General features: G+C 31.3%; 4 protein-coding genes across 4 annotated transcripts in view; 2 read left to right on the forward strand and 2 right to left on the reverse strand.

Moving 5' to 3' along the window:
• Positions 1-1,092, reverse strand: part of LOC127747576 (endochitinase 2-like) — a 2,195-nt gene extending 1,103 nt beyond the window's left edge. Inside the window, exon 1 of the mRNA XM_052261620.1 lies at positions 1,083-1,092. Coding sequence (XP_052117580.1) covers positions 1,083-1,092 — 10 coding nt within the window. The remainder of the gene's footprint in view (positions 1-1,082) is intronic.
• Positions 1,093-1,526: 434 nt separating this feature from the next.
• LOC127745762 (endochitinase-like) lies at positions 1,527-4,266 on the reverse strand. The gene is made up of 3 exons (XM_052259485.1): positions 3,772-4,266; positions 2,902-3,052; positions 1,527-2,198 (listed from the first exon to the last, which is right to left on the reverse strand). Exons 1-3 carry the CDS (start codon positions 4,226-4,228, stop codon positions 1,805-1,807), a joined length of 1,002 nt encoding a protein of 333 aa, XP_052115445.1. The 5' UTR covers positions 4,229-4,266; the 3' UTR covers positions 1,527-1,804.
• A 753-nt stretch (positions 4,267-5,019) lies between these two features.
• Positions 5,020-7,495, forward strand: LOC107476092 (uncharacterized; the record flags this gene model as incomplete). Its single annotated transcript, XM_016095842.3, is given in 5 exon segments — positions 5,020-5,326; positions 5,570-5,701; positions 5,922-6,010; positions 6,318-6,415; positions 7,193-7,495. Coding segments are annotated over 4 exon segments (306 nt in total). The 5' UTR covers positions 5,020-5,326; positions 5,570-5,691.
• A 1,032-nt stretch (positions 7,496-8,527) lies between these two features.
• Positions 8,528-15,064, forward strand: LOC107477921 (protein STRICTOSIDINE SYNTHASE-LIKE 6). Its single transcript, XM_052261625.1, has 6 exons — positions 8,528-9,320; positions 11,262-12,066; positions 12,491-12,798; positions 13,776-13,882; positions 14,609-14,937; positions 15,023-15,064. The coding sequence occupies exons 3-6, from the start codon at positions 12,683-12,685 to the stop codon at positions 15,062-15,064; spliced, it is 594 nt and encodes a 197-aa protein (XP_052117585.1). The 5' UTR covers positions 8,528-9,320; positions 11,262-12,066; positions 12,491-12,682.
• Positions 15,065-16,773: the final 1,709 nt, after the last annotated feature.

Here is a 16,773-nt window from a genome sequence, read left to right on the forward strand (position 1 = left end):
ATTTTATACAAATAATTAATTTTAATGTACATATAATATTTCTCTTTTCGATAATTAAAGGACTTTTTATTTTTAAATATAAGCTAAATATAATAATCCATAGAGGCAGCAGTAGATTAGCTTATTGAAGGGGATGTTTGTCGTGTTCTTTGTAATCGTCACATATAAAACTCCACTAAGATTTTGTGAACAGATAACGAAAAATACTGGGTATATTAAAAATTAATTATTATATATTTATTTTTACTGTTATTGAATCTTGACTACTATTAACAGAAAATTTATCTAATTTAAAAAATTATGATAGTGAGATTTAAAATACAAAAATATTAGGTATATATTAAAATTTATCGTTAAATTTATCATATAAATATGTGTATTAATATATATTCTATATGAATAATTAATTTCATTAGAGATATAATCATTCAAATTACTTATGTACCATTAAAAAGAATTTTCAACAAAAAGTATTTTCATGTGGCCTGATGGGTGATGAGCAATAATGAGAATGGCACAGAAAGTTAATTACTGTTATTTATTGAACTAAAATTTGGTTTAATAAAATTTTTTAAAAATGTGTTTGTATACTTTTTAAAAGTATAAATTTTTTATTTTATATTTGATAAATAAAAAAAACAATGTATTTATATCTACATCTTTTAAAAAATTGTAGTACTTTTGAAAGTAATTAAAGTATAATTTTTAAAATTGATTTATGTTTTTTAAATTTTAAAAGTCTAATATAACTTCATATATTAGTCAATTTTTAAATTTAATGTTTAAATTTATATTTTTATATTATTTTAAATTTTAAAATTTATTTTACCAAACATAATTATTATTGTTTATATTTATTAAAAATTATTTTTAATTTAATTTACTAAATATAAATACTACACTTTAAAAAGTAAAAATTTTATTAAACTAAATCTAATTATGGTTGAAATAAAAGGCCAAAATTAGGGTCAATTTTCATCGATTAAGAAAAACTAAGGGATCGTCGATCTAAGCCATTAGATCTTATTATCTAAATAACTAAGATTAAAATACATAAATCTTTCTATTATAATTTATTTTGCCATTGGCCATCACAGTTTAAACTTATAAATTATCTAAACGGAGGTCGCAATTCATAATTAAAATTAGACTGTTGTTCTTCATTAAAAGTCTTGATTAAATGATTGTATTGTTTAATTTCTGTTTCATCTTGAATCATACGATTGTCACATTTTGATTTACATCTCTGCACTTCTTTAGGTTGTCAAACAAATTTTAAAATTTTCTAAAAAAAGTAGTATTAACTAATAAAGCACCATATTATTAAAATTTAGTAGAAATATCGATAAATCAAAAGCTTTAATTTTCTCTTTATTAGTAATATTTTTTTAATATTACAAATCACTTAAAGTAAAAAAAAAAAAGTGATTTTACGATAATCATAACACTTGTTTACATCATGATTTCTTATAAAATAGGAGCAATTTTTTTAAACAATTAAATACCATAAAAATACGACTCTCAAATGGAAAAACATAAAAGATACAACCATTTATTTCATATAGAAAATCACACATCATACACGCCTTAACAAGCTAAGCAACAAACATGAAAATAAAATTACATGACAAACTCAATAACAACCCTAATTCCAATCCACAACACTCATAATAATCTTTTCTTAATTAATAAGTCAACCACATTAATGCGATTATATAGGTGGTAAAATCATTAAATCATGGACCATTAACGATTTTATTTCCGTAGCTAAACTCCTTATTTTTTGTAGTGACACTTGCAATTATCACGAGCTAGCAAGTTGAATACCTAAATTAAACGACCTTTGGTTGTTGCAATCTAAATTATCCCCAGGGCTCACTCCCAACAATTGGCAATATCTTCTAAAGAATCCGATCCGATCTTCGACCCGAGCATCCGGCCCATGCCCACATTCAAGCCCACCATTGATTATGTTTGTGATCACACCATATCCGGGGACTCGGCCGGCCGCCCTGTCAGCATCGGACGGTGTCCATCTTCCGGTGATAACATCATGACTTGATGGCTTGTTTCCTTGTGGTGTCATCCAAAACCATATGGCTGTTTTGAATGAAATTACTGGATCTGTGGCCACTAAATCAGGATTGTTAAGAAGATCTACACCAATAGCTCTACCAGCTGGTCCATAGTTGAAGTTGCTGTAAGAATTTAATAAAGATTAGTAACATCACATTATCATATTAACATGTCACACATTAACAATATCATATTACACATCTATATATATTAAATAAATTATTTGCATCATTTTATTTAATTCAATTTAATCTCTTTCTTTCTCTCTCTCTATATTCAATTTTTTAAAAAGAATGGTCAACGTGATGATAAAATATGTCAGATTTTATATGTGATAAAAAGTGTGTAAGTTGAGTCATAATAAAAGGCAAGTAAGCATGAACATAAATTAAACGTGGCAAAAATAATGACGCTAAGATGGATGAATGATCAAATAAATAATGTTTATTGTTCAAAAAATATGTGATAGAATATCATCTCAACTTATTTGGATATGTGAAAAAAATATCTGACAAAAATTTAATTAGAATGATGCATCAGATGAAATATAGACAAATGACAAAAAATATAAAAGAGCTAAGAAGATTATATTGTTAAAGAAATCTATATATAAATAGTTTTATTGTAGACATATAACATAATAAAATTTACTAACATCATTTAATCTATGTAATTAATCATAGTTTACCTAGTAGGATAATACTTTATTATATGTTGTTACTTGTTATAAAAAATTTGTTAACTGTTTTAGACAAGATTTTTTTTAATGATAGTTTTAGACAAGATTAATTGGTAAATTCATGCATGCTATAGTAGAAAACTTACTAGGAGATTTGGATTGGTCCTCTGCCATAATATTTTTTACCAGGAGCACATGGCCATTGTGCAGAGGGGCTACAATAATCTGACTGGCTATTTTCTTGGAGAAAGCAATATCCCCAAGCGTATGGTCCATCAGGAGCACTTGCCCATCCTCCTAATTATTTAAAACATTTACATATATAATTAATTAATTAGTTAATAATAATAATAATATTAATAATAATAACCATATGATCAATAATGTACTATTCATAATTTCATATGTTCACTCGAAAATAAAGACACTTAATTTATATATACGTAATGGAGGCTTTAGTTTCTAGCTACCTAAAATATGTAAAAGTTGATTGTGATTGTTGAATGAAACTGTGTATATATCTATGTTACATAAAGAAATAGATTAGAAGTCATCCATATCCACGATGCACGCCAAAATTCAGCCAAATATCTTTTGGATAAATTTAAAATTTTTACGAGTTAATATATATAGATATTTCTTCTACTAAGTATTAGAATGTTTCTTTTTCATATTAAATGGATATTTTTTATATATTTTTTGAATTTGTGATTGTTAAAAGTGGATAGATTAATGTGAGAAAAAAGAAGAATGTTTTTATAGATTTTAATTAGGTTTATTTAATTAATTTAAAATTTTTTAGATTTTGAATTTAAAAAATTTAAAATTAATTAATTATTGATATAAATTAATATAGTTTTGTTTAGTTTTTGGGTGATAAACTTTTAGTTCCTTATACTTTTCCTTAAATATAATATATCATGTTTTAAATATAATATCCAAATCGCTTTCATGTAAATTTTCTCACCAAGTGGATATAATAATATATATGATCTTATTATTAGAGCTAGATTAACCTGTAGTTTCATGAGAAGTTTGACCCAAGAAAGCCGCAACCTCCTTTTTGCGAGTGGCATCGTCGCCGGTAGTGCCAAAGCCGTTGAAAGATCGAGCGGCGGTAATGAAAGCATTATAGGTATAGAATCCATTGGCATGACACCGTGGATCGTTACGGTACTTAAGCATTTGATCAAATATAGAGGAACTAATGACGTTTGCAACGTCGCCACCGGGTGGCGCCGGTGATGGTGGTCGTGGTGGTGAAGGTGTTGGTGGACCCCTACATTGGCTTTGACAACCTTTACTTGCTAAACAATAATCATCTGTCTCACCACACCAACCAAATTGACTACAACAATAATTGTTAGGGCATAATGCTCCACCTGCTTGTCTACCACATTGTTCTGCCTTGGCACCAAGCAACAACAATAATAAGGTTAGAGAAAGTAAATAAGGCAATTTGGCGTTTAACATTTTTTTGAGAGTAAGGAAGAAGAAGAAGAAGACTAATGTTTTGAGTGATGAGTCAATATGATTAAGGCAATGAAGGTATTTATAAGTGCGCTATACGTTAGGATACCATTAATTGATTTTTCTCTCTCTTTATTTTCTATTGTTGTTATTTGTTTATTCTCAACGTGGGCTGCTTCCACCATTGTTGATATTATAATTTACTAGTATAACATGGTCATGTCGGTTATGTTGTCTTTTTTATTATTTTTTTTAATTTTTTAAGGTACTAAAATAATTATTAGATTAAAGTATTAAAATTGTTATTATATAATGTGTAATATTTGTTTTTATGATGATGATGATGATAATAATAATACTAATAATTACAAAAGCAACTACTATTTTTAATGTGATAATCGAAGAAAAATTATGTACTTTATCATTTTTAGTAATTTACTTAATTTAAATATTATTTTTTACAATGTCTTTTTAACGAAGTATTTCAACATTTAATAATTATAAATAAATTGTTTGAGGCATTTTTCAAAAATTTATTTCATAACATTTTTATTTTTAAAATTTGATGATATGTTAATCTCATAATGGATATTTGAGACCATTTACCGTTAAACATTAAATAATTTATAATTTATAATAAGAATGTCTTCATATATAAAAAAAAAAGAAATGGATTCTCATTTCCGGTCAGTTTGGGCCAATTCAAGAAATTTGGGCTTTTTCGGTTAGGCCCAATGACAAAAATAAAAAAATTCCTGTTAGTGTAAAGGCCTCCCCAGTCCTGCAATTCATCAACTCATCATCAACACTCATCAGCCAGCCAGAGCTCACCGTCGCCGCCGGAATTTGACTGACAGAGGGTGCCGTCTCCGAACGTCTCTGCCACTCACCCTCTTCTCCTCGCCGTGGAATCTCTGCTCGGAGCTCTTCTCGTTGCCGTCGCGAACTGCTCCTGCTCGTCTGTCGTCTCCTCGCCGTAACGAGCTCTGTTCCCGGCGTCTCTCTCTTCAAGCTCTCTCTCTATCTCTACGAGGTCACTGTCAGCGCCGTGTTCCTCCGAGCTCACTCTGTCACCGCCGTTCCTCCCTTGGCGTCTCACCGGTAGGCCACTTCTTCTTCAGTTTCATATTTATTTTCTAGTTAAATTTTAAGATTCTGAGCTGAGTTTGTGTTCTGAAATTGGATTCTGAAGTTATTGTTGTAGTGATGCTGAAGTTATTGTTGGCATGAAGTTTTTTAGTTGTTGCAGTTGGTTCTGTTGTTGGCATTTACTAAACTTCCAAAATTTTTTTGATCCAATATATATCTTAAATAAATTTATATAATTCTTAATTTACAAAACAGTGCCTCTTTCTTCTCTTCGGACGGAGCTCCCGCGCTCAACACAGTATTCTCCAAATTCCACCTCACTTCAAAACTCCTCTCTCTCCGACTCCGATTCTGCGAAACCTTTTCCATTCCTACAAATGAGTGCAGGTACCATTTGCTTATTCTATTCCTCACCAAGTTTTTTATTATTATTAGGGTTTAAGTGATTTATATAAGCACTAGCTGGATTTTAATTGAAGCGCTTGAGGAACTTTTGCTTAAATTTATGTTTCTTCAAATACGAATTTTTTCTTCTATCGTGTGAATTTGGTGAAATAGTGAAGAAAATAATTGATAGTTGGTTTGATACACTTATTGATTTTAATAGGTGGCGCATTTGGTGGCAATAGAGGGCTCCGTCCAGTGCCTCCTGAAAAGGGTATTTTCCCATTAGACCACATGCATTTATGTGACCTGGTAATGCTTTAATCTTAGTTTCTCGATCTGCAACTAGTCTTAACCTATATTATATCTATGGTTATAGTTGAATTTCGAGGAATAAGCCGTTGCAACTTGTGTATTTGTTTCTGGACGATTAGTCGAATCGATAATGAGTAAATGTTTCCTTAATGCTAAAATTGATACAATCAATATGTTGATACAATCCATATATTAGAAAGTAATTAATTCTTCCCTTATTTGGTAATAAGGAAGATGTTTACAAGGAATTGTTAGGGGGATAAATTATTTCTCATCAATTTTTTGTGTGTTGCGTTTGTTTCAGGAGAAGAAAGAATATTTGGGTTGTCTGAAAACTGCGGGTCACCAGTCTGAAAAATGCAGGGACTTCTCAAAAAAGTACTTGCAGTGCCGAATGGAAAAGTGAGTCTGGCTTTTCTGTGTTATCGATATCATATTTGATTGGCTCTAGTGTTTTTCTTTGTGTAGGTTAGCTTAAGTTGGAATGTTTTTAGTGCACTGTTTCTTTTTAATCTTTGGAGCACAACATTGTGGTGTAACTCAATTAGTGTGTGGCATTCTAAAAAACTCATATTCAGCGGATTTGGAATAATCATTCTAAAGTTTTTGTGATCTGTTTGAGTGAGCATGCAGTTTTGAGAATGGGAAAAGGAGTGACCAATGCCATTAAATTCGTGTCTAATTGAGCATGTGACTAAAAAAAAGTATAATAATACGGTCACACGAATTTGCTAATTACCAATCTCCTTGATGACCTTGTCCCAAAGTTAAAAGATTAGGGAGCAGTTCTTAAAGAGTTAATGTGATCAGAAAAAAGGTGTATATTAAGGCATAAGGTTATTGTAAGATGAAAGGTAAAACAACCAATAGTTTTGAAGAAGGTTCTTTCTTCAATGGACGCAAAATTGTTTTTCAGGCTTTTAAGACTCAGTTTTAGTTGTTCTCTTCGCATAGGAGTTTGGCAACATGGGAGATTTTCGCAGAAAATTTTACAAAGGAAAGATGGAATCTAACTTCACATAATCCAAAGTATTTCTCATGGTGAAATGTAATGTTTGGAAAGTTTTATTGGTCATCTTTATCTGTTTCCATGCTCAGCGTATATTATTGATACATGATTACTGTTAGCATTATTTTTGGTATACATGGTTCTTATTCATTGGCTTCTACTTCTTACAGGAACCTAATGGCTAAGCAGGACTTGGCAGAACTTGGTTTTAAGGAAAGAAATGGAGAAACTCCTGAAGGGAAACCCACTGAGAGGATTGATAATTTGAAAGACCAATGAACCCAAAGATTTAACAATGTATATTACTTTTGGGATAAGTTTGGCAATGCCATTTCTTTAGTTTGTCATTCGATTCCTCTCGTGAAAATTTTACAAAACCATGTCATGCTCCAATTTTCACCTTTGATAGATGGAGTCAAGTATGGGACCGATAAAAGTATCTAGTTCAGTGGTAAAAACTAACACATGATAGGAGGATCTTGCTCCTGAAAACTGATGTAGTCTGGGAAAGGCAAATGATAGGTTTTTCTGAGTATCAATTTTGTACTTCAAGTTCAGAACAATTTTGTACTGAATAAGATGTGTTTCCAAACAAATTCTCTTGTCGTTATCCGGTCAACGTTTGTTCATAGAGGTAGTAGAATTCTTTGCACAATTGAAATCCATTATGAAATGACGTTAGGATTATTAAGTTGCTGCAATTTTATCATCATAACCAAGACAATTACATGATCTGATTAACTAAATATTTCTTGCAAGAAGTTTTCTTTTCTTATGGGTTTTCTTTTCCCTTTCTCTTTTTAGGGGATAGGAAGTGAAGCGTCAATAGAGATTATTCATATATTTGATAAAGAATTTTTTCTGATCTCATAAAGATATGAGTTTGATTCGATGTGGATTGTGGAGTAAGAAAAAAGGGAAAAAAGAATAGCATACTCTTAACATTAGACAAATAAAGAAACAAAATTTGAATGACCAAAACCATGAATACAACAAACTCATAAGAATTAGAAAATTGATTGACACCAAAGTCCAAATGGGTGTTTGAATCTGGAAACATGTTCATAGTTCACACATGAATCCTATGATTATCACAAGGTTACTAAAAACCTTAGCTAAGGAAAAAGGTAAATGTCAGGAGTTAAATCCAAAGGGAATTTGTAATAACAGCAGAAGGTATGTTTTAAACTCGTCTTTTCTTGTACTTGTAAGCAAAATGGTTATTTATTTGTACCTAACTATCTCTCTTTCTTTCTGTGCCTCGATGACATCGCTTTAATGCTTGCACTTATTTATAGTTTTCTAGAGAAGGGTGGTGTTTGTTTTCTTCCCTTATTTGTATCATTATCATTATTATTTTGATATACCATTTTCTATCTTCCATGGCTACACCTTTCAATATGCAGCATCAACTGTTTCATCACTTGTAAGCTTCCTTTCTTCCTTTATGTTTTATTACCTTGTTATTATTCTTAATTGTACATTAGACACAGTGCATAATGATGTGAAGTTGAAGTGTTCCCTGAAACTGATTTCTGATGTATATGATTTCATTTGTATAACTCTTTATGCATTTCTAACACGGCAAATCTACAAGTTCAAGAAGCTCATATCTAACTGCAGATCCTTCGGATTAGATATCAGAAAGAATTTAATTGTCTATTCCCTTCAACATGCCAAGTTGAATAAAGTAGAGGGCTCTTTGAATAATGGCCTGTTGGTTGGGTCCTTGTCTAGATATTACACATCCTTAAGGGAATTCTCATCGCTCGCCGAATCAGTTAAGACTCATTTTTCTTGTATTGAGGGAGTGGAGTTTAATAGAGTGGAGTACATTGTTTCGGTATTGCATGAATCTGCTAGGAGCTTTTCTAAAGCTGTTGAGTCCCTTGGAGTCTCAAGATGTGGTCCAGAACTCACAATGGCTTGGATTGGAAAAGATGTTCATGAGTGGCATAGGCGAATCGCTTACCAGGTTTTGATACTGAAATTTGCAACTACTTAATTACAACAACTGACAACATGCTTGATGAAAACTGCAATTGATTTGGAGATATTGCTATCACATGAACGAATTTTCTCTTGCATACTTTTTGGAAATGGTAACATCCATAGCTATGATTCGGTTTTGAGAACCTTGAGTGTAATCAATTCCTCATCTTCTTCCAAGGTACATGAAATTGGGATTTATGGATCTCAACTTCTTGCTTCGCTGCTTCTCCCCCATCATTCCCCGATTTTGAGCAGCAATTCGTGACGTCACTCTACAGCTCTGCTCTTGGCCCGTCGCTGCTTCATGTACGTCTCCACTCTCCTTCTCCATCACATCTTTTTCAGTTCTCACAATTGAGTTACCCTGTTAGTCTGTTTGAATTGTTTATGGTGTTAGTATCTTGATATTGTTGATGATTCTGGCTGTTAAGTTAAGGATTTGAATGCATTTGTTGTGACTTGTACTGCTATTTTAATTTACTATGTGCTTTGTGGTGAAATTGTTAATTTTCTTAGACTTGCGACTATGACAATATTACTAGAGAAAGTCTTAGGTTCTTAAATCTTGATTTCCTCCTCCTGAATTGCAATTATCAGAGATGTCTGTGGTGTGCCTCAAGTTGCCGTGCCGACTAGAGATGCTGCTTTGATGAACTTGAAATTGATGTGAGCATGTTGTCTCATCGTTTTCTTCTGCTGTCGAGCAATGCATGTAGACGTACACCAACCTTTCACTTTCGATTAGAAAAGAGAAGAAGACCAGGGCCAAGACGAGGCAGCAGCATTTGTTGTTATTGTGGTTCTGCGGGAACTTAAGGATTAGGGGTGTCAGAGGAGGAGTCCTCATCCATCGCATCCAAGTCACCCTCTTACTCCAACATGTTGGTGGAGAGTGTTAGGGATTTGGACCAACACTCGCCTCCTTGGGCTTCAGGGAAAAGCTTCTTCACATTGCCTCCCTTACTTTGAGAGTCTCGGCTTCACTCTTGCTAGGTATCTCTCCTCTCAGAACCTCCCATCCCTCATGCACAAGGTTGCATCCATCAAGCTGATCACCTCCTCATCAACAACATTCGTCGCATATACTCTCTCCTTCTTTGAGAAGCTTGAAGCCAGGCGTTGAGGCTTAAATGTCTTGCTCTTTCACATTTGATTGATTCCTTTCCTCGTTTGCTTTCACTCTCACTGGATAACCACATCATTCCTATTATCGATTTTCTCCACAATATTGGAGTCCCCAGAGTTCACATCACAACCATAATACTCTCTTTTCCGCCTATTCTGTTCTCGAATATTCAACTCCTTAAAGCTAGACTCCTCGCCTTGAAACAGGTATCCTGCCATACATTTTGTTTATTCCTTTCCTTCCATCCTCTTTTGGCACCATAACTACTTTCGACCAAGTTTTAATTGCTATAATATATGCTTTTACAGATTCATGTGGTGGATAAAGATTATATCAAGTTGTTGATCAGATATCCTTGGGTTCTATCTACAAGCATTCAAGAGAATTATGAGGAGGTTCATGGATTTTTTCTTTCTGAGAAGGTATCATTTTGTAAGGCCAATGCTTCTCTGCCTATCGATATTATATGCATTGTGACTTTATCTTTCTGTAAGTTGAGCTAATATTACTCAAATCAAATAGGACTTTAGTTTGAAGTGGTGCTTCCCTAAACATACTCTACAGCGAGACCAAAAAATTTAAATTGAGTAAGATACCAAACTGAAATAAACCCGTTTCATTGTACTTTACAAGTTAAATATCCTTTCTTAGCATCATAAATCACAACCATGTCAATGCTGTCAAAATTCCTAGTTGGCATACACTCTAGTATGATGTGCTATTGCAGTGTTTTAGGCATCAAGTTAACCAATATCTGACCTTTTAGGATTTTACAAGTTGCTGGTGGTATGATTAATTCAAGAAAATATGGTAAGAACTTTTTCAAAAACTAATTATAAAATTAATTAGTACTTACCAGATTTAATTTTGTGTAGTTGTTTCTTTAGGATCTTCATAATTATATCAGATTATGTGGAGTTTTTTAGCAGTATGTCATATCCACATGATTTTGGCTGGTTGCTTGATCCTTTTCATGCATTATTATGATTTGAATTTATTGAATGCCTATGTGCTTGTATCCATTGATGCTAGTGATACTTGTTTTATGGATGAGTTAGTATGACTAGAAAATTTATTTGTTGAAATACTAGACTAGTAACAAAAGGATTGCTTCATTATAGGTTAGAAAGATATGTATTGACTCTGCAATCAGAGGCCAACCATACCTATTGGGTTGTTCAACTGACAAGCTGAAGTCGATGCTGGATCAGTTGGCTGATCTTGGAGTTAAGGGAAATAAATTAGATAGGGTTATTGCTAAAAGCCCGCAGCTACTATTGTGTTCCAGTTAAGAAGCTTGTGTTCCATGTTGTCTGCAGGTTGTTCTGTTCTTTGAAAATATGGGCTTGGATAGAGAAATTGTTGGGAGAATTCTTTCTCGCTGCCAGCATCAATAAAACTCTTAAGAGGAAGATTGAATTCCTTTCTGATCTTCCTGGGGTAATCAGAAAGTATCCGGAATTACTTGTAACGGACACTGATAAAACCATACTGCATCAGTTTATGATTGAACAAATTGAGATTGCTTCATCTGCATATAGTTGATCCTACCTAGTTGAAAAAAAGATTAGTTCTATAGTATCGTAATTGTATACCTTCCACATTCTCTATATTTTTATAAGTTCATCTGTGATGTTCTGCAGGCTGATGTACCTGATGAAGTTAGGACTTTCGGAGAAAGAGATTGCGCACGTTTTCTCCGCTCCTCGGGTACAGTATAGAGGAGGTTTTGAGGCCAAAAATAGAATTCTTGGTGAAGTCGATGGAGAGGCCGATACGAGAGTATTTTAGCTATTCATTAGAAAGGAAGATAAAGCCAAGATACTTTGTACTCAAGGGAAGGCACATTGAATGTAGCTTAAAGGATATGCTGGCTGTGGGTCTTGGAGGGATGCTTGACCCTCCTCTCTGTTCTGAGAATGTGTTGTAAGTATCATACATCCTTTCGTAGTATTTTTTCTGGGAAATTCATCTCATCACAAGCAGATTCTTTGATATAAGGGGCATAAAATGTATATTCCACTAATTCTCAATTGCATAAAAATATAAAATATCACATTTGAGATTTTTAGAAGCAAAAAGTCTCAAGTTAGAATATCAAAATTTGGTCGTCTTAGGAATAATGTGACAGGTATATCGAAATTTGCAATTGTTTTCTTATATAATATCATGTTTAATTCAATGAAAGCAATATAGGTATAGAAAACACTGCTACGGTTCTTAAGCATTTGATCAAATAATTGAGAAATAATTCAGTGTGATGACAATAATAGCCACTTTCTAATAACTTATAAAATGTGAACACTGATCTGAACACTCAGAATTCAATTTAATTAATTTAATGATGTAGGGATTGCTGAGTATTACAAAAGATAAGAAGGTAGAGCTTCTTACCGATGAGGTTGATGGATTGAAATTCAAATTAACGGATGGTGTTGATATAGCAAAAGATGGTACCATTTATTTCACAGATGCTTCATACAAGTACTTATTAAAGGACCGCTTCTTAGACTTGTTGGAGGGTAAGCCTCATGGTAGATTCATGAGTTATGATCCAACAACAAAGAAAACAGAAGTGCTTGTCCATAATCTCTACTTCCCCAATGGTGTTGCTGTCTCACCAGATCAGCAATTTGTCATCTTCTTTGAAAGTGTTCAGTAAGTTTTACATTCTATTAGAACATTAGAACTTAAGTAAAGGTATATAAATATTATGATTTAATTTTGATATGATATTAGTGTAAATGTGATTGGATGATCGTATAAAACGTTTTACATTCTAAGTGCATCAAAATTAAGCTCTTTAATTATTTTGTTTAAGTTTATGGTTTTTTATAAAAAAGTATACAGAAACAAAAACAAGAAAATAGCAATGGATACCATAGGTGTTTATACCTTAATAACTTGCAATATAATAGAATGAATTATTTTTAAGACCAATAATTTTTGTGTTTAGATAAAGAATATTCAGAGAGTTTTTGTATTGCACCATGATTAGCATTTGCTTATAGACTAAGTACCCTTAATTGATTGTTAATAATCTTGTAATGATCCTAATAATAACAATCTTAATGGGCCAATGGACTTTAGAGTGTATTATAAAGTTAGTTATTGACTCTAATACCAAAAAGAAAAAAAAATCATATATATACACATCATTTGGATCTTTTTTCCTTCATATTATAATTTATAATTAAAACAATTATTAATCATACATGTTGCTAGAAAGTCATTAGAATTTATTGTTTTTATCCATTTCTTTACCATTAACTCTATTCCTTTAATATAATTCCTTTAGTCTAGTAATCTGACAATATATTTTATTCCTTGCTCTTAAATATTAATGGCTAATTAATGGCAAAAAATAATAAATTTTGATAGTCCTCTAGCATTTTTCTTTATTTTAATTTGAAGCTAGCATCTCATGTAATATTATCTAAATATCTCACTATTAGACCACTTCTAGTAATTTAAATAAATGCGTGAAATGTACATTTTCAAAAGAAAATTGTCTAATTAATTATTAGCATTACTTATATGGGCAAATTAATAATAAGGCTTGTACTCCATTGAAATTATATTGTATTAACCGTATATTGAGCATATATTTGAAGGTTGTTTGATTATCTATCCAGGATGAAGTGCAAGAAATATTACATAGAAGGCCCTAAGAAAGGAAGTGTTGAAAAATTCTGTGATAACCTACCTGGCTACCCTGATAACATTCATTATGATGAACAAGGTTAATATTGGATTGGACTGGGCTCGGTAAAACAATTCTCAATTTCAATAAAATTACTTTTACTTTTTACCATTAATTATATTTACCTTCAATAATCATAATTATATATGTATGGTGTTTTTATTGGTGATGGGTAAGTTGGTAAAGTAAAAAAATAAAAATAAAAATTAAAGATCTAATAATCATATTTAAAGTAGTAGAACTCGTACATAATAAAAATTATAAATTTAATAGTAATTATTATCTCATTTTATTATTTTACTAATCTTCTCATTTTAAAAGATATTTTTCTATATAAATATATAGCATTTGTGTGGTAAATAATGGAACTTCTATATATTCATGTAAATAAGGGGACAATCTCCTTCTATGCTAATAATTTTTATTCATACCAAAAAGAGTAGCAATAACCCGTCAACCTTTTCCTTGACCTCCTCCATGTTTTATGGTTTAATTAATCTGAAAATTTCTTATAATTTTACTCATTTTTAATTATTATTATTAGCTTCTAATGATTTAAAATTTTATAACTGAATTTTCGTATCATTATATAAAACAAGTTTAATTCTGTCTATATATTTTGTATTTTGTTTTTAACTTTAAATCACTATATGCTGCAAACATTATTTTTTAGTCAAATTTTTATAGTCTAAAACTTTGGTATCAATGCCTATAAGAAGAAATAACACATTATAATACTTTTTTTTTGTACTTGAATTAATGCAGGGATCAACCCCAGAACTGGATATAATATTCAGATACCCTTTGATTCAGAAGGCTTTAGGAATGTTTGCAAAGTATGTAACAAAAATGAAGGAATTATATCTGTAGATTTGGATGGAAAACCAATTGGTCACTATTCTGATCCCAAATTAGCATTCGCAAGTGGAATTAAAATTGGTGATCACATTTATTGTGGTTCCCTTTTTTATCCCTATATACTACGTCTTGATGTGAAGCAATATCCTGCTATCAACTCATCATCTTCAAAAAAATTTAAGTTATATATATTATGCACATTATTCAACTTTTTAGTTCTATATGGACTATATGTTGTATGTTGTGTACATTCTAATCTTATAATATTTGTATTGTTAAACTATTCTATTGTTTGCTTTTAATCTGGTTTTTTTTTATCAGTTATGTTACAAACTCGATTCAAATGAAGAGAAAAGTTTTTGAGATAGCTTATACATAATTGATATTCTCCTTCAGTATTGTTAAAATATCAATTATCCAAAAGACAACCTCAAATAAATCTGTAATTACACAAAAAAAATCAATAAATTCAACTACATCTAACAGCATACCTAAAATACCTATTCTACATAAACACACATAATTTTTTATAATTCAGTTTCAACCACACATAATTATTCAAAACTCCATAAAATTCAATAATCAATACTATTTGATGTCAACGGTTTTCATTTGTCTGTGTTTGAAGTTTTTGTCCACCCATAAACAACTTCAATATTATGAAATAGATGTTCCCTGCACTTTGTCTTATTTCTTAGGATTTTTTTTTTGGTTTATCCAAACGGTTCCGACTCAACAGGTTAATAACTAATCCGTCGCAGATCTGAGCTCCATTTAAAGGTCTGTACTGGCCAATGAGTTGCTGCATGCACAAAGCGGGATTCGAACTCCCAACAATTACTTAAACAGACGAGTGAGCTGACCAATCGACCAAGCCAAATTGGTTATTTCTTAGGAATCTTTGCTCCTAACTTGTTTCGTCCTTTCTATTAATCCAGTCCACTATTCCTTTGTAGTTCACAATCCTTTTTATATTTTCCTCTCTTGCATTAAACTCCTCAATCAAGAAGTCCACTATTCCTTATTTGTAGTCCACAATCATTTTTATATTTTCCTCTCTTGCATTAAACTCCTCAATCAAGAAATAAATTCTTGAATGCCTTTGAATAAAGCTTCTCCTCTTGTGTTTTCAGCTGCAACATGGTCCATCAAGCATTTAAGTTCACTTATAGAATTGTTACATACTTACATGTCTTCTCACTATGTACATATTTATCTTTGTTTTGTACATCACACATCGCCATCACACCCACTTTTTTCTTTTCCCAACATCAGCATTAACAACTATATAATCTATCATTTTTCTTTCTCACACTCATTGTAAAACTAGATTTTTAACCTGTTCCCAAGCACAATTCTAAGGTACTAACTTATTTTTAAAATTCTTTCTATTTCTATACCTCCAAACAGTCTATATAATACCAAAGAAATGAAGTATCCACTCTTTTTTTACCACGAAGTACATAAATATCTTTACTTTGATGTATGATTCTTCTCCTCATGAGCACATCTTTGTGTTCAACGCTCCTAAGATCACGAATCATATTAGCAATATCAAAAACATATTTTATCGTCGCTTTTTCGTATGTCTTTCTCATAGAGTAATGGTCATGAAACTCTTTATTGTGTATTTTTCATCCTCTCTAAATATCCACATTTATTTATTTCTGTAAAACACACTTTTCAATAAATATTGTAATTTTGTTAATTATGTTTTTTCTCTCTTAAAAAATTCTGTCATTAAAGATTCCAAACCCAAGATTTTTATCTGATCTAACTATAAAAAATGGTCAGTTATTAATAAAGTGGTCTAATGGCTGCTAAACAATTAAATAATGTGTATAAGATGTTATTAACTTATTATATTCAAATTGTTTTTATTAATGTAAAGAGAAAGAAAAACATATAAAAACATGTTGAATTTGACGGTCGAAAATTTACTGAAACCACTGTATAACTCATGATTTGCAAATAAAATTTGTGTTATGAACCCCCTTTTTTTAAGAGTGACTGCTAGATTGGATTTTCTTTTTGGAAAAAGAAGTCTTTTTTATTTTTAAAAAATTATTTAT

Source organism: Arachis duranensis, chromosome 1, assembly GCF_000817695.3.
Source record: "Arachis duranensis cultivar V14167 chromosome 1, aradu.V14167.gnm2.J7QH, whole genome shotgun sequence".
NCBI classification, from domain to species: domain Eukaryota; kingdom Viridiplantae; phylum Streptophyta; class Magnoliopsida; order Fabales; family Fabaceae; genus Arachis; species Arachis duranensis.

Bases quoted from the DNA above. Each gene is read 5' to 3' on its own strand.
- LOC127745762 (XM_052259485.1), bottom strand. From the start codon at position 4,228: ATGTTAAACGCCAAATTGCCTTATTTACTTTCTCTAACCTTATTATTG. The intron at 3,053-3,771 runs GTTAATCTAGCT...TTAAATAATTAG, and splicing joins AACTTCTCATGAAACTACAG to GAGGATGGGCAAGTGCTCCT. The intron at 2,199-2,901 runs GTAAGTTTTCTA...AAATTCTTACAG, and splicing joins GGACCAATCCAAATCTCCTA to CAACTTCAACTATGGACCAG.
- LOC107477921 (XM_052261625.1), top strand. From the start codon at position 12,683: ATGAGTTATGATCCAACAACAAAGAAAACAGAAGTGCTTGTCCATAAT. The intron at 12,799-13,775 runs GTAAGTTTTACA...TTATCTATCCAG, and splicing joins ATCTTCTTTGAAAGTGTTCA to GATGAAGTGCAAGAAATATT. The intron at 13,883-14,608 runs GTTAATATTGGA...GAATTAATGCAG, and splicing joins CATTCATTATGATGAACAAG to GGATCAACCCCAGAACTGGA.